At 36.4% G+C, this 17230-nt stretch overlaps 6 protein-coding genes across 6 annotated transcripts; 4 read left to right on the top strand and 2 right to left on the bottom strand.

Moving 5' to 3' along the window:
• Nucleotides 1–3314: 3314 nt before the first annotated feature.
• On the top strand, nt 3315–3685 carry CBG27597 (the record flags this gene model as incomplete). The annotated part of the gene is made up of 2 exons (XM_045239331.1): nt 3315–3364; nt 3481–3685. The coding sequence occupies 2 exons, from the start codon at nt 3315–3317 to the stop codon at nt 3683–3685; spliced, it is 255 nt and encodes an 84-aa protein (XP_045099956.1).
• A 1760-nt stretch (nt 3686–5445) lies between these two features.
• Nucleotides 5446–5814, top strand: Cbr-fipr-21 (the record flags this gene model as incomplete). Its single annotated transcript, XM_002644163.1, has 1 exon — nt 5446–5814. One exon carries the CDS (start codon nt 5446–5448, stop codon nt 5812–5814), a length of 369 nt encoding a protein of 122 aa, XP_002644209.1.
• A 986-nt stretch (nt 5815–6800) lies between these two features.
• Nucleotides 6801–7060, top strand: Cbr-cnc-8 (the record flags this gene model as incomplete). Its single annotated transcript, XM_002644164.1, has 2 exons — nt 6801–6853; nt 6898–7060. 2 exons carry the CDS (start codon nt 6801–6803, stop codon nt 7058–7060), a joined length of 216 nt encoding a protein of 71 aa, XP_002644210.1.
• Nucleotides 7061–7324: 264 nt separating this feature from the next.
• On the bottom strand, nt 7325–11155 carry CBG17205 (the record flags this gene model as incomplete). The annotated part of the gene is made up of 14 exons (XM_045239330.1): nt 7325–7439; nt 7487–7579; nt 8489–8595; nt 8647–8767; nt 8812–8942; nt 8990–9097; nt 9171–9257; nt 9306–9407; nt 9919–10032; nt 10074–10273; nt 10320–10444; nt 10493–10656; nt 10702–10829; nt 11068–11155. The coding sequence occupies 14 exons, from the start codon at nt 11153–11155 to the stop codon at nt 7325–7327; spliced, it is 1683 nt and encodes a 560-aa protein (XP_045096132.1).
• A 1425-nt stretch (nt 11156–12580) lies between these two features.
• CBG17206 lies at nt 12581–13196 on the top strand (the record flags this gene model as incomplete). The annotated part of the gene is made up of 2 exons (XM_002644166.1): nt 12581–12671; nt 13096–13196. 2 exons carry the CDS (start codon nt 12581–12583, stop codon nt 13194–13196), a joined length of 192 nt encoding a protein of 63 aa, XP_002644212.1.
• Nucleotides 13197–14285: 1089 nt separating this feature from the next.
• On the bottom strand, nt 14286–17203 carry CBG17207 (the record flags this gene model as incomplete). The annotated part of the gene is made up of 9 exons (XM_045239329.1): nt 14286–14457; nt 14515–14585; nt 14665–14810; nt 14857–15004; nt 15520–15769; nt 15827–15940; nt 16591–16920; nt 16998–17089; nt 17159–17203. The coding sequence occupies 9 exons, from the start codon at nt 17201–17203 to the stop codon at nt 14286–14288; spliced, it is 1368 nt and encodes a 455-aa protein (XP_045096131.1).
• Between the last annotated feature and the right edge of the window lie 27 nt (nt 17204–17230).

Here is a 17230-nt window from a genome sequence, read left to right as displayed (position 1 = left end):
CAGGCATACAAACACACAAAAAAGTTTCCAAAGGAAAAAAGTAGATGAGTCAAAACCAAATTTGATAAAAAACAAGAACGGAAGTTGATTAGAATTTTTTGAAGGCGTCTTCCTCCGTTCTTCTTCCAAGAATGTTTTCTTTTCACTCAAAAAAACTCAATCGGAAAGAAAAAACAGAACACGAAGAAATGTTCTAATTTGAGATGTGTCTGTGTTCTTTTTTTGTCAGCGACCAGAACAGAATTCTCGAAAATCCACTGAAACGATTTCAGTGAAATCAACTAGTTCAAATTTCTTGTTTGTCAGAAACGGGAAGAGAACAGACTTTTTTTCAAGTGCTTTGTAAATTATGCCTCTGTTCCAAAAACTCAAGAAGTGATGTCTCTCTTACGAAGTTGTCAAAAAGTTTGCTCTCGAAAAAAAACCTGATAAGTGCTGGGTGGGGAAAAGTCGTTGTATGGGAGCGATACTTCTAGATGCACAATGAAACAAAACGCTACAAAAAATTTTATGGGTTCACTTGAACGAAAAATGCCAATCAACTTGAGACGAAACCAATTTGAATTCGATGATGAATGAAATTGAAAAAAAAGAAGAACAAGAGAAAGGACAAAAAGAAGGAATATAGAATTCGGGGTCAAATTAAAATGTAGGGAGAAAAATAGCGAGAGCGAAACACTTGATACACTAGAAGATTGCGAATCGAGATGCACTTGAGCCCGGTCATTGAGAACCCCACGCTCTCATTTCTCTGTTTGTTTTTTTACTGCCTTAGCTCGCCCTCTTAGTCACATTATCCAGTTGATGAGCCAATTTGATGGTATCACTGTATCAATAGATTTCTTATATCATTTGGGACTCTATAAATAACATTTTTGCTCTATCCGTGATCTTTTTCGAATGATACTTTACTCGTTTTTTTTTAAATCATATTACCGGACCAACTTTTTTCAGTGGAATACAGTCAATGTTTTGGTCCTGGCGGTACTCTACAAGTTTCCATCGCTCTGAAAATTTGAGATTTAACTAAATTTTTAATTCGGCAAGAATATTGTAATTGACAACTTTTTCGACTGATTTCATTTTAACGAAATACGCGAAGCCCACCCTATGCGGACACTTTAAACTTAATTATCACGGTCCATCTAAAAGATATAAAAAATTTGCCAATTGATGGACTATTGTTGATTAAATGATGAATAATTCACCAATTGAAAAATTTTTAATTTCTCTCACAAAAAACGAGAAAATCGAGCTCAAAGTACACAAATGGAGTGGGCGACTAATAGAGCAAGTAACTTTTCTCAATTTGTAATAATCGCTTTCAAACAAATCGAAAAATCCTGGACTTGTTTATTATTTCACAGGTTATTTTCCATTAAAAACTCTGATATTTTTCCGTCCGGTAGTCTAGTTCTTTGTTCAGGCCCAACCATCTAGAAACAAGTTTCTCAGAAACAAGGAAATACAGAAAATCCGTTTGTTCATTGCAGGGTGTCAACCGTTGATACACTTCCTCGTTGATAAACGAACAATTTCCGATGGTCTGATAAAAATAATGTTATCGCTTCTCGGAAAACCAATAATCGAAAACTACCCTGAACACAGGAAATCTAAAAATACGATCTAAGAACCATTGAAGTTTGGGACGGCGGATTTTCCTTTTATAGCATAAAAATTGTAGATTCGAAACTTTAAATCTTAAAAATTGAAAGTTTTGATCTGAGTCTTGCCCGCACAATTGAATAGCGGTGCAACTGAAACGCGCCGAAGCCGCGCCAGCCAGGCTAGTTGTCTGAAATCAATTTATTGAATTATCTTTCGTAAAGCTCAGAAAAAAATTACTAGAAGTTTCAGTTCCATGATAAAATTGGATGTTGATTTTTGTTTGTAGAGTTGAACTGAAGCGTTTGCCCTTCTCATCATTATTCGATTCCCTTTGTAAACAAAAATAAAAACAAGAAAGACTGAAATAGAAAGCGGTCCATAACAATTTTTCTCTAATTTATCCCTTTTTCCTCATTTTTGAACAAAGGGGAATATGAAAAAAATTTACTCGGAGTTTCCTTTACAGTGCCGGTCAGTAAATGTACAAAAGAGCGTCTTTCAGTTGCTTTTGAGCTACTTTCCATATTTTAAGGAGTGTGCAGCTTGGCGGTTAAGTTTATTTTCTAAATTTGAAAAACACTTAGATTGAAAACTTTGCATTCGCAAAATTTTTTTTGAAAGTCTTTAGTGTTTCAGCTATTTGCCAATTTTCAAAAGACCCTCCTTTCTTGAATGGTTTTGTACGGAAAGTGTGAAAAAACAGGTGTAGTTCAGAAATCGGCAAATAGCTGAAACACTAAAAATTTCGGAATGATTATTAAGTGAATGCAAAGGTTTCAACCTATGTTTGTTTTACACTACGAACCACTCTTGAAAGTGATCGGAAACTTTACAGCCGAGCTCCAGACACCAGAAAATGGTCAAAATCAACTGAAAAAAGCACATTTGTATTACTGTACATATATGGACCGAATTTCGAGAAAATTGTTTTTTTATGGCCACCCCTATCTTCAAATAATTAACCATCTGCACCGAAAGATTGTAATTTTGCAATTCCTTCCCATAACAAAACGATCTATACCTTGTCCTTGTCTTCACATTGACCTCAACATGCTCTTACCGATAGATCTCGTGATGTCATCAAGCAAACGGTACAGTATCGGACTGTCTATCAAAAAAAGGTCACTCACTCTCTCTCTCTCTCTCTTGACAAATGCAATATTACACAAAATGTCCCGCAGGGCGAAGTCGTTTCGATCAAGAGGGAAGATTACGTCTCTTTCTTTTCAAAACTTCAGAAGTTTGATGTCACTTGAAGATCTAACCGTTGACAGATAGATAATGAAATAACTTGAATCTAGTTTTTGTCAAGTAATGTATAAAAATTGAAAGCGAAAAATGGGAAAAATGTTCAGAAGTTCTATATCAATGCCATTCGTCAAACCGTTACAATTCGTCACTTCTCAAAACCATTGGCAACTATTTTTCATACACAAACCATATTTTCGATTCCATAGGTTCGAAATTCGCGATAAGATCGGTGACAAATGCAACACTTCTCAAGAAAACATCATATCTTTTGAAGATGCGCCGACATGATTTGACAAACGGGGGCACACAGATTGTAATCACAAACTTTGACGATCAAAAGATCTCTTCCAAAATGAAAGAGACCCGATTCAAGTCATCGGGCGGTCCATTCGCACCTTTGAAAATCGTATAAATAGGCAATAAGATCTCGGTAACAAACAGACAACTCGTCGACAATGAACTTCTACTCTGTCATCCTCCTCGCTGTTCTGGCTGTTGCCGCTTTGTAAGTTTTTTTACTCAATTTCTATTTTTTCGGTTACCGTATTCAGTATTCTGTGATCAAAAATAGAATCCAGAATACGCTCTATCTATCTCGGAAACTCATATTTCTCGTTCCAGGGCCGCCCCACAACGAGTCATTGAGAAGACCACCATCATCCGTAATGGCGGACCAGGATTCGGTGGACGTCCAGGATTCGGAGGACCAGGATTCAACAGAGGACCATCATTCGGTGGACCAGGATTCAACAGAGGACCAGGATTCGGAGGATCAGTCCGTGGACCAACTGTCATCAAGCAAACCATCATCCGTCCAGGAAAGTAAATACTACAATTTTAATGATTGTAATCTCATTATAATGCAATATTTTTTGACTAATAAATGAAATCATAAAAACGAAAATCGTTGTTTTGTTGTTGGGAAATTTTTTTCATTCTAAAAGAGTGTTACCGAAACCGTCAGTTTTGAGCCATTCTATCCCAGTTCCTATAAATTATATCAAGAAATAGTCAACCGACAAACTATTTTTGATATTATGATCAACATTTTGACGATGTACTACTTTTTGATATCTTCTCTAAGAAATGAGATATTTGAGCTCAAAGTTGACGGGTTGGTATTCTATTCAAGCGATTTGTACGGGAAATCTGAAATGAACCAGTTAGAAGGGGCTTATAGAAGTTCAACAAATTACATTTTTTAATACTAGCAGCGGACCACATTGGACCGAATAATGGACTTTCTCGGCCCGAACCGTCTTCTTTTACAGTTAAAAAATGTCAATAGAAGGGAAACTAGTTATATTATTCAACAAAGATAAAAAAGTAAAATGTAGTCAAATAATAGAAAGTTTTTTGAATATTTGGAATATTTTTAAGGTCCTATAGGTTTCTGCAATGCTTATCAAAATTATCATTAATGCTAAAATTTTTTTTCAAAAATATATTTTGTGTCAATTTGAAGTTGAAGAAAATTTAACTTAAACAACGTCTGAAGTGTTTGGACGTTTCCGTCAACGCTAGTGGTTTAAATATTGACAATTTATTGTAAAACTAAACTTTTGTACGTGTTTTGGCCTTTTTTACGTATTTTGAACTGACTGTTTTTGTATTTTGATATTATCACAATACAACCAAAAAAATTTATTATAGTTGAAAAATTAAAATTTGAAAACAAAAGTTATTACAATTTGGAAACTGGCTTTGAGACGAATGGGACAGGTTCAGAAACTTCAAATGGTGGTCCGACACCCTAATGTCACAATATTTTGTCAGTTTCCCACTGTTTGTCATATTTCTAAATCTCTAAGGTTCAGTTTGTCCAAGTTTGTGTCCGTAAAGTTCCTATCCCTTCTGGTTATTCTCATGTTGGTAAATTCGTAAGTTTTAACATCAATTATCAATCCAATCATCATGTATTCAGGGTTTCTGCTCAATGGGGCTGGGGATGGCGTCGACCGGTGGCTGTGCAAAGAACTGTGGTGAATCCATGGCTGCCATGGCGACCAACTGTCGTCAGAACCACTGTTGTCAGAGGATGACGCACTTTCTCTGATTTAAAAATGGTGTTTTACTTTCCTTTGAAAATGATTGTCAATAAACATTACATGTGTTTCAAAATTTTTTTCAAACAACTTGACATCCGCTGGTGACAGAAATCAGTTTGTCAAATTGATAGTCATGCTTCGCACAATTCATCGACCAAATAATCCATTTCCTGTGATCAATAAACCTGGAAAATATCACTTCCGGGATAAGAATTGACCCGAATCAACGAAGGAATCTATGTTTTTGTACCAATTTTCGTGTTCCGTATCTTCTTCTTTTTCATATGTCTCCTCCAATACTTTGGTTTACCTCTTCTAAACATCACACACTGTGTCCATCTCTCTGTTACACTCTTACACTATTCAGACGAGTGGATGATTTTTCGACCGACAAAAATGTCGAAATATCTAGCGATTTTCTCTCGCGACCCTCACATGCACCCATTCTATTTCTCATGACGCCTTATCACGCCTCTGCCCAACCGATATGCTTTATAAACGCGTTGATTTTCCATATTTCCAATCAGTTTCACTCAAAATGAACTCTTACGCTATTATTCTTCTCCTCGGCCTCCTTGCCGCCGCCATGGCTGCCCCACAAGGATTCGTCAAGAAGACGACAATCATTGAGACCGCCGGACCACGCGGTGGATTTGGTGGAGGTCCAGGACAGTTCGGACGTGGAGGATTCGGTGGAGGACCAGGAAACGGATTCGGAGGAGGACCAGGATACGGAGGACGTGGTGGATTTGGAGGAGGACCAGGAAATGGATTCGGAGGAGGGCCAGGATATGGTGGACGTGGAGGATTCGGAGGTGGACCAGGAAACGGATTTGGTGGAGGACCAGGATTTGGACGGGGAGGACCAACCATCATCAAGGAGACCATCATCCGCGGTGGAAAATAATTTTTTTTCTCTAATATTCTGTCTTAAAAAACCTCGATAATAAATTTTAAACCTTCACGTGAATTGTAACAAAAATTGTCTAGGGAATTTCATTGGAAAAATGACTACAGTAAAACACACATAAGAGAATTTAGGAATTTTTAAAAAATTTTAAAATTCCGACCCGTTCAATTTTTTAAAGAAACTACTACATCTCGAATTTTGAAATCATTGTACTTCCTAGTATTGTTTTACTCTGAAAGTATTACTTCGCGAGTTGAATCGTATAGAAAAGCCAATTTTTGCGACCTCAAGAATAGCTCCAAAAATCTGTTTTTCCCTAAAAAAGGCGTTTTGTTCATAAAGTCAGAGAAATGGATTCAAATAGAAATTTTAGAAATGTAACGAAAACATTCATTGAGGTTTCGCGAAATTTCGCGTTTTCAGACATTTTTACGCTCTATATTGCTGTTTTGACTAGCTCAAAAATTTGAATTTTTTCAGACTATACGACAGTTTTCATAATCATTGAGAGTTTGGTGTTTTTCTCAGAATTCTCAATTTTAGGATTTTCGTTAGGTACGGTCATAGTGATCATCTTCTCAGCAATACGTTTATTAAAATCGAGTTTTCTCTTCAAATGTGATCATCAATGATTATGCATATCTCTAAAAATCACCCACCATTATTCAAATCAGGTCGATACATATTTTTTGTTTTCTGCCTTCATCCCCCAAAAAAAAATTGCCCAGAAAAAAAAATCGCCCAATATCAAACCCTACCTGTTCGTGAAATGGACAGAAGAAAAAGACAAACATTTTCACCGAAAAGCTGACGTCATTCCTCTTTACACTGTCTATATCACGAATCCAAAACCAATCTTGAGGTTATCGGTTGGTTTCAGAATGAAAAAGGCGGGGATTCGGTGTGATTTGACCGTGACAGAAACTAATTGGGGGTCGCTATATAAATAAAACGTTTCTAGAAGGTTTTAACGCCTACAAAATATGAACTTCAATTTCTTTATTGCACTGCTTGCCACCCTTGTTGGGCTTGCCAGGTAAACATTCTGAAATTCGAATTATCCATTCAATCAAATTTCAGCGCTCAATGGGGAGGTTATGGTGGAGGATATGGAGGAGGATACGGAGGATATGGACGACCATGGGGACCACGACCATGGGGACCAAGACCATGGGGACCACGACCAACTGTTATTGAGAAGACTGTCATCATCAGGCAAGGACCATGGGCCCATAAGGTCTAGATTAATTTGAATTTTATGTATATCTGAATTTTTTTCCACAAAATTTTTTTTTCAACGACAATGAAGATGATTCTTCTTTTCGATGAGACAGTTCACAGAAGTCAGAAATTTTCGAGATTCCATTCTCTGCTTTGGTTTTCTGATCACAACCCGAATCGACCAAGGTTAACGGTCAGATTCGGAGAAGGAAAAAAAAGAAACCGAGAGAAAACATTTTATATCACAAAACAGAAGAAATCAAGAAGATAAAAACCAGCATTGGTTTTATTCGTTGGTCACAATCACGTTCTTGATGAAATCGAGAGAATACTCGAGGTTCTCGCGGAATTCGTCGCCATTCGTTGCGTCGTCAAAGTAATTGGATAAGGTGAATGTGAATCTACAAATTAAAAAAGGAGAAGTGAATCTTAAAATGGTTTTTCAGACCTAGAAGCATTGATGCGATAGAAAGCACCGTATCCGTCTTTACACATTGGAACTACATAGCCGAAACATCCATTTTCATTGTAGCCAAGGAAACTGAAAAATAGGTTAACTTAGAGAAAAGGAAAGGGGTGATATTTATGGGTTTTTTGAGTTACCGTGTGAATTTTGAAGAGACTGTGGAAGTGATTTTTTAATGTATCCTTCTCTTTAAAAACTGAAAAAAAACGTTACCTTGTAGACAATAGGAAATTCCCATTCCCCCACTAGCCGCATAGGAATGGTCGTCTAAAAATGGGATGGCGATTTTTTCACCATAAGATTTCAGAGCCAATTGGGACATTCTGAAAAACTGAAAAACAATTCGAGGTGTGGATGGTATAGAATATTTGTTTTCCAAATTTAAAATTTAGAACTCTCCAAAATTTTCAATGTCAAGAAATTCGAAGTCAATAGAAAATGTATAAACTTCCAAAATTTTTTTGTTTGTGAAAAACCCGGGCTCTGACGTTTCAAGTATTGGAAAATCTTAAATTTCAAAAATTTTGGGATCTCAAATTTTTTCAGGGACGCTCAAAAGCTATTTTTCTTATTTTTCCATATAACGTTTACACTCTAATAGAAAACTCAAACCGTCAATTTTGCTCCAAGATATATCTCACTTTCTGTGACAGGTATGAAAACGTAATTCACTAACAAATTGTTAATCATAACATAAGCAACATTTTTTCAGTTGACCACTTTTTGATTCCTGTCACAGGAAATAAGATATGTAGGCTTAAAGTTGACGGCTTGGGAGAGCTTCTATTAGTGGAAACACGATAACTTCCAAATTACAATAACACTTTTTCTTTATTGTGGAACCAACTTTTTTGCAATTTTATGGCGTTTTTCTTTCTGTGTAGTTTGTCGTTATTCATCACCCCAAACTTCTAATTTGGTCCATCCCGCAATAACAACTTTTTATGGGCACGGACCAACCCGCTGCGCCCTCCAATAAAGTACCTCAGTCCAAGGAAATGTCTATCAATTCCTTTTCCGTCTCGAGCAGCGTCCATCAACGTATTATGTGAGTTATAGGCATCAAAGAACAGTGTTTTGATAGTTTCGTTCTGTAAAATTTTTGAAAACAAATTGAATCGAGGTATTTGTTTACTCTTTACCGTTGCGGAATTTTCACAGGCTTCTAGGTACTTGGCAAGGTCTGGCGTCAAACTTCGAACTGTTTCTGTCCGTCCATGGTAGAATTTCCGGGTTGAGGCAGTTTCATAGATTGGTGCCAACCTTAATAACTCAATTAGTCATTTCTCAGAAATCATTTGTCATACTTGTTATGAGTTTTCAAGTAAGCCATTTGTAATGCAATTTGTATAATTGTATCAGCATACAATTTTCTGCTTTTACAAAACGTTGCTCCGAAATTTGAGTAGTGATACACGTTCACATTGATTCTTGAGCTCTGAATCACTTGTTTTTTTCACATCCAAAATCAAATCAGAAAATCACCAAAGCGAAAAACTGCTTCTCAGCTTCGGCAATCCTTGAGGAAACCGATCCCGTTAACAAGAAGTCGATTTTTTCAATAGTGGGCGTTGAGGAGCTATTTTCAAGAGTCTGAAGAAATAAATTGAGTGTTTTTTTTTCAAAACACACACACACACATAAACAGATAAATTCTCATTAGTACCTTTTCACTCAATTCGGAATCATCCAGAAATTGGTCAGCGGCAAAGTCACACGGCGCAAATAGAGAGATCGCGTCAACATTTCCGTGCTAAAAATTTGAAAATTTAGGAAATCGAAAAATCAGAAGATTAGTAACCTCCGCTTGCAAACAAGCTTTTCCGTCCTTGAGTACTATAATATTGAGATTTTTGTCCATATAAGCGTTCAAGGGGGATCCAAAGATAGAGTATTTCATGAGCTAAAAAAAACATTCGGAGTAAAGGTCAATAAAACATGCAAAAACATATTTTTCAGTTGATTTTCGGCTATTTTGACCATTTTAAAGAGTCTGGCGCTCGGCTGTCAAATCTCCGATCGCTTTGAAAATTTGGTAGAGTGTAAAACAACTGTGCCTTCTCAAAGTTATTTTAAATTTCCCAGTTTTTCAGCTATTTGCTGATATCAGAAAAACACCTGTTTTGCAGGTTTTCAGTATTAAAATGGGCCAAAAACAGGGTTTTTCAAAAATCGGCAAATAATTGAAAAACTACGAATATTCAAAAATTCTGTAAATGCCAAGTGTTCCATCTAGGTCTATTTTACATCCTCACAGATTTTCAGAGAGATGGGACACTCGACAGCAGAGCTCCAAACTCCCGCAAATGATCAAAATGACAAAAAACCAACTAAGAAATACGTTTTTGTATATCTTATTGACCGGTACGGAATGTTAAATTAGAGAAAATTGGAGAAAATTACCAAAAACCCACCTCTGAATCATTTTCTACAAAATCATTGGCCAGTGTTAGACAGAGAACCGCACTATCTATAGCTTCAAACATTTTCCGGTTTCGGCTAGAATTGCAAATCATGGATTCGCGGATCTTAAAAACCTTTAACATAAAATCCTCCAAATATAACCTACTTTAGCCCAGGTGTCTCTTTCCAGTGATGTTAATTTCACGATTGAATTTTCGTCAGTTCTATTCGAGCCAGATTTGATGATTTCTAGAATGTTTCGAATCTCAGGAACACTCAAAATCTTTCCGTTTTGCACAGTTTCCATTTTCCAGATATGTCCATTGTAGAGGACCACGATATGTGAAGGACAAAAGCCTTCGGATTCTAAATTCACATTTTTAGTGGATTTTTTATTTCAATTTCTATCTACCAGTGCAAAAATACCGTTCGATTTTGTCCTTTGAGACTGCTGGAGTTCTACAAGCGTTGAACAAATTATAAACTTGGGACATATCCCAATTGATCCCTCTGCTTTTAGTGATTTCGATTTTTTCACTAAAAAACCAAAAATCATATGACAGATTCTAGAAAAAATTTGCTCACTGCCTGACTCGACTCCAATAATTCATCAGGTGATGAATAATCTGTGAAGCCATGCCAATTTGTGAGGTGTTACTCATAAATGACTTTGGAATAATTGCTCCCATATTTTGTGTGAGCAATGTGTCTTGGTTTGTAGTATAAGCGTCGTACCACCAGTCTTCCAGCTGAAAAATTGTCTTTATTGAAAACAATTTTGTTCAAGTACTCACCCAATTTTTGGAGCTACTTGATTTCAGTTCAAGGAAATTTTGAAGTTTTCTGCCATTTTCGGAATCTCCGAATCCTCTTGCAAGGGAGGTTACATGTTCAAGTTCTTCTTTGGAATCAATTGGAGACACTGAATTTAAAACAATAGGATGACCAATAGTCAACTTCGAGCTCAAATATCTGGTTTCCTCTGAAAGATACCAAAATTTTGTCAACTGAATCATTATTCATCAAAACGTCAGCAATTTTTTATCAGTTGACAACTTTTTCATAGATTCTACAGTAATCGAGATAATTGAGCTCAAAGTCGACGAGTTTGGTGGGCGTCTATCAATGGACATAAGGTAAATTTTTTCAAACATACATACATGATTTGAGATATTTCTCAATTGTATCCTTCAATCCAGGAAGTGGAAGACTCGGTATCGAGTTCTGATGAGAGAATGTGGACTCCATTACTTTTGCATAGAACTCATTTCTGCTCCGTCCCTCTTTTATAGCTCTATTAATTAGGTTCATCCTTTTCCCTTCACCGTCTTTTCTCGGTATGAATAAAAAGAAAGTGCATTCGGAACTTTTTTTGCAGTTTTTTTTGGTTTAGTGTCCTTTCCTCGGGTGTTTTAGTTTTTGCTCTATTTTGTGTTACGTGAATTTTCGAGAAAACTCGGCGTTGACATATCAAGATGAGAGCCACTTGTAATTCAAAGTTTATGTCAATTAAATTGACATGGGTAGATGTGAAAAAACAAGGAGAAATTCACGCCCACATTATGTGGAAACCATTTTTAAGTGAAAACACTTTTTTCTTGAAATTTTGTTGTTTAGTTGTGTCAAAGACCATTAATTTTTGATTTTTTTTAAACACATAAAACTGTATGAAAAAATATATAAATTTAAAAAAGCACCAAAGAAAATTAACACCGTGAGCAAAATCTCAAAAAATAGCTTCAGAATTCAAAAATCTACGTTCTAGTCGATTTCTGGACTTCAAGAAAGTTAAAAAAAATTTTCGAATTATCTTTAAAACGGAAAACTCTCCGTTTTCATTTTGATACTCCTCTAGAGGGGGCCCAAAATTTTCAAGTTTGAAGAAAACCTTTGAAAAATCCGAGAACCTTCTAGACGTTTTCAGAAATGGACAACAACAGAAAAATTAGCGACTTTTGAAGTGATTTTTTATGGTTCTGCAATTTTGCGAACTTTCATTTTGTGATATATGAATCTTCATAATTTCCAACGTCAATTTTTGCCGGATTCCCGCTTCAAGTGTACATTCTGATTTTTTTGTGAACAAAAAAATCTTAGTTTTCGTCAAAAACATAGTGTTCTTTTTCGAAAACTGGGAATTTTTCAATTTTATTGAAAATCTCTCCGCTAATCGAGAATGAACTTTTTTGGCCACTTTCCCTTGTTTTCCAATCCGTTGTTTATTTCCGAATTTGGGTCCACCTCCGTAAAACAACATTTGAAACTTTTAGTCCTGTAATTTGATGTTCTTTGTAACCCCTAAAGCTTTATAAAACTTCTGTCCAACTCGTTCAACCAATCACTTTTTGTTTCCTTTTTTCCCATTTTCTTCCCCCGCGCAAATTTATTCAAAGTGCTTTACCTTCTCTCTTTTTGATGTTCCCAATGTGCCCAAAATGCTTGATTCCTAAAAGCATTTCTTTTGTTAAAAAGAAAAAAGGAACAGAAAAAAAAACATGTTAGCATAACGAGATAAACCAATTCAGAGCAACAAAAAAGAGAACGAAGAGGTGGAGTTTAGTGGGCGGAGCTTGAGATTTCTATGAGCTCGCGTCACTAGAAAAGTCAGAATTTTTCCCGATGTTCTCAGTTTTCCTACCCCCACGATTTCCCAGTAATTCAGAAATTTCCAGAATGCAAGTCTTGGCTGCTCTCCTCATTGCTTTCTTTGCTCTCTTCGCTGTTGCATCGGCATTCCGCGGAGGACATGGACGTCCGCTCTACGGTATCTAGAATTTTCAGGAACTTTTTCAGAATTATCAAAAATCAGACAAATAAGAAATCTAGAATGTTTGATTTGCAGTAAAGAATGCGCAACTGATAGCTGATATGTCGATTGACACAGATGACATTCCGCCAAACTTGTTAATGAATTTCAAAAAGGACACTAAAAAGTTAGGCTTATTTTCATCGGAGTGTGATCTTTCCTATCCTTGCTTAACTGCTTGACTTTTTTGTTCTATTTCTGCTGTCTTTTCGCTGCCTTTAACAAAAACAATCACTGCTAAAAATACATTCGCATTATTCACGCTTGACAAATAATGGGCTTCCATAGGCGTACACTTGATGAGTTGCAAAGCTTGCTACTTCCTTTTCCGGCTGATACGAATTGGAATACTAGGAGAAATGTAAAGTTTCGGTGTTTACAGGAATAATTGGCGACGTTCAATCAGTGGAGTCTTCGATGCCACTCCGCGGCTTCGCCAATCACGGTGGACGCGCCGCGGCCCGCTCGTACGACCAGTGGTAGTGGAAGAAGAGTTCTTATCTTCTCGTCAAACTTGATGAATTCTGTTGAATAAAAAAACTTGTCTTGCGAATAAATACATTCATGTTAAATTTTTGTTTGGATCGGACATTGCAAAATATTTTAAGGTAATCCGGACAAAACGTTATTAAATTTTCTCTAGAATTGTTCAAATAGATTTTAAGTATTGCTCCTGGCCGATTCTCGCTTTCGCAGCTCACCTGGTAACACTAATAAAATTTTGGATACATGTTGAACTCCCAAAGACATAATATTTAAAAAAAGGTAGTTTTGATGATTTTTAACCTTCAAAGAAGAATCTCCAATAGCTTAATAGAGTTGAATAAAGTTTTTAAATTTGAAAGTTTTCCACATATTTTGTTTTGGATCTGGCTCGAAAAACAGTTCTTCCATTAATACATTATATTGCAAAAGTGATATTTGGTTAGCACTCGAGTACCGAAATTGCTAGAGACATGAAACTTTGTACCTGGGTGTTATTTTGTATTCTAAATTGAATGGTAGTTGCAAATCATTCATATCATATTCACTTTTTCTGGAACCCTCAAAATCGAGCCAGGTCCTATCATTATTGTAGTAAGATTTTCCGAAATTCCTCAACTCGATGTTTTATTTGAACTATGAAAACTATAATTTTTTTACTGAATTTCTTTTGAAGCAAAACTCCAAAAACACATATGTGTTGGTTAATGTCGATTCTTTGTTTTCGAGAAAATTCGAAAATTTTGAAATTGGACAAAAAACACAAGTTCAAACAAATAATAAATCACTCATTTGTGGTTCGTTTATTATTATTCTTAAAAATAACAAACCACTTTCCGGAAAAAGAATACACTGTCAAGAAGAGCCTACTACAAAAATCCCATTTATCTATTTCATCTGCAGTTGATTTTGTGAATCTTTACATTACATCTTCAACTGTATTTTTTCTTACCAAATAACACAATATTTTCTAGATAATTCACAACTTAAAAAAAATCATTTTTTTTGTTTAAAAATATTTTTATTCCAAAAATTTTATCGTCTTCAAAAAATATATCTTGTCACCGTCTGAGTGTTTAAAAAACTAATTTAAGCGGTAATTGTAAATGCAGTGGGCGCTTTTCGTCCTCCTGACGGATTTCTAGCCACAATTAGCTGTTCGGACATTGCGTCGGAGGATGATCTTTGTGTGCTTGATGTCGTACGTGAGCTAGGGCGACTTTGATGCTCACCCACATTCCCAGAAGAATCATATCCACTTCTAAACAAGTATCACATTTCCATGCTCATTAGCGACTCGTTAGCCGAGTATACTAACCTTTGGCTATCCGGAACTGCGGGTGGTTTTCCACGAAGTGTAGGGATCACGGCACTTTGAGGGGTGACCGCCTGAAAAAGATTTGAACGTATTTTTGAAAATCAATAATATCATATGAGAGAGAAGGAACAACAACAAGAAGACACAAACCTTGTTCGGTTGCTTCTTCTCCCACCATTCCACTTCTCGTGGTTGTGAAGAATCAGGTCTTTGTTCCCTGGCCGCCACATTATATTGTTGTTCATATCTCGGTTGCTGCCGATTTCTAATCGGTTGTTGCGCTTGTTCAGAGTTGTCTACAAAGTAAATCAAAATGTAATGAGGCGCGTGTCAATTAGTCACCGGGAGAAAACGAGTTGGCTTGGCGCGGATTTTGTTGCCGCGGATGAATTGGCTCCTCATCGTCGTACGAGTCATAGTATTCTTGTTGTGGTTGTGGTGGTGGTCGCTGTTTTGGGACTTGCCGTTCTTTTTGATATTCTGGTTGTCTCTGAAATTTGAAATTCTATTTTCAAAAATTGTGACGTCGAAAATAGAAACAGTTTTTTTTCTTTTTTTGCCATTCAAAATTTTGAAATTCTATTTTCAAAAAAAAAACACTAATCGTATTTTCGAAGACTTCCATTCAAAGACCCGTAAATCGAGTGAACTTCTGTGGTCCAGAAAAAAAGAAATAAAGTTCCTTGTCAAAAATGTTGAATACAACGAAAAGTTTGAAGGTTTTCTTGGGCGTTTGAAACTACAGCTCTCAAAAAATCTCATTTTACAAAAAACTCTATTATCTCGGTTCTCATGAGAGATATCAGAAGTGAAACTGATACAAGGTTCATAAAGATATCACCAGCATTTCATCAGTGACAAAATTTTGATATATTTCGAAGGAACCAAGATAACTTAGCTTAAATCAGTAGCGTGAATGATCTTCCATTAAAGTATTCACTGTACTTTATATAAACAGCAAAATTTTTGAAGAAAATCAAACTAGACATTTGAAAACTAACAAACCTGCTGCCTCTCATAAACCTGTTGATTCCTCAACTCTATAGCTCTGGCCTTCTCCTGTATCTGCCTCTTCTCTCTATTATCCTCTTCTTGAATCCGCTTCTGGTATTCCTCCCATTTCCGAATTTCCCGTTGCTCCAACTCAATTTCCTTCTGCTTCTCCAGGGCTTTCCGTCTCTTATTATCTTCGATTTGTTGTTGCAGCTCTAGTTTATGCTGCTCCTGGCTGCTCAACTTGTACTGCTCCTGTCCACTGGAAAAAAGATTCTTCTGATTTTTCTTGAAATTCGTTTTCAGGAAAACAACTCACAGTTTTTGCGAAAGGTTGGGTAGACTTCCATATTTGGCATTCATCGTGTTCTGTCGGTATTGTTGGCTAGCTGACATACGGGAGACGTTGGCTTGCGTGGTGTATGGGTCTTGTCTATTTTGATAAAGGTCTTGTTTGGATTGGCTACGCATCATTGGGTTGGGAGCATCCGAGTAAGGCTGAGAGGCTTGCGGTGGGTATGGTTGAGCCGCATTTTGAGCAAGAATTGGCATGTTTTGTTGAATCTGAATTTTCTCTGAGTGAATTCACTTCCTACACAGTGCCGGTTAATAAGATATACAAAAAACGTATATCAGTTGATTTTTGGCCATTTTGAACATTTTCAGCAGTCTGGAGCTCGGCTTTCAAGTTGTCCAGTTTGCGATCACTTTGAAAACATTGGAGGATGTAAAACAGATCTACATAAAACACTTTGCACTTACAGAATTTCTCAAATATTTCTTGGCATTTAAGCTATTAGCCGATTTCTGAGAGACACCTTCTATCGGCCCGTTTTTACAAATAACGTGAAAAAAAGAGTTTTTCTGAAATTGGCAAATAACCGAAAAACTTGAAATTCTCAAAAAATTCTTTAAACGCAAAGTTTTTGATTTAGGTATGTTTTACATTCTCCAAAAATTTCAAAATGAGGAATCTTCCGAGCTGAGCAGCTCCAGCCCACTTAAAATGGTCAAAAAGGCTACAAATCAACTGAAAAATACGTTTTCGTATATCTTATTGACCGATATAGTGCGTGATATCACCTGCGGTAAACAACTTGAGCTGGTCCGCCGTTTTGTTTCATCCCACCAAACTGCTGGTTAATCATCATGTTAATATGAGGTTCCACTGGCATGTAGACTAATTGACCATTCAGATAAATTGGTCTCAAAGCAACTATGGAATTCAAAGGATCAATCATTGAGGAATGGAAAGAAGACTGATAGATATTCGATTGATGAAGAGGTGGGATCGCAGTGTTCATGTATTGATTATTATTCTCTTGATTGCTCATCTGAGATGTAGAGGAAGAGCTATCAGTCATGCTGTTGGCAGTAGAGTTTATAAATGGGGAATCACTGGGTTGGAATTTTCTGGAATGTTTTTTTTATCTGGTTTTCAGGAACCAGGTGAATTTAGGTGTTCTTGGTATTCACTTTGAAATTCTCACCTGTTATCATATGGTACCGTATCCGAAGACCGAGATGTAGATTGTTGCTGTTTTAAACGAGGCGCAGCTGCAGTATGTTTATACTGCTCAAACTGAAAAAAAGGATTTTTCAAGAAAAAAGACAAAACTCATGATTACACATTGAGGTAATAATCACTTACAATTTCAGACCGGCTGGAAGCGTTGAATGCATATGTGCGAACCATTTTTTTTTCTGAAAAATATGTATAAAA

Source organism: Caenorhabditis briggsae (genome assembly GCF_000004555.2).
Source record: "Caenorhabditis briggsae complete genome, chrX, whole genome shotgun sequence".
In the NCBI taxonomy this organism is placed as follows: Eukaryota; Metazoa; Nematoda; class Chromadorea; order Rhabditida; family Rhabditidae; genus Caenorhabditis; species Caenorhabditis briggsae.
The sequence above is the reverse complement of the archived record's forward strand: the minus strand, read 5'-3'. Positions and strand labels throughout refer to the sequence as shown.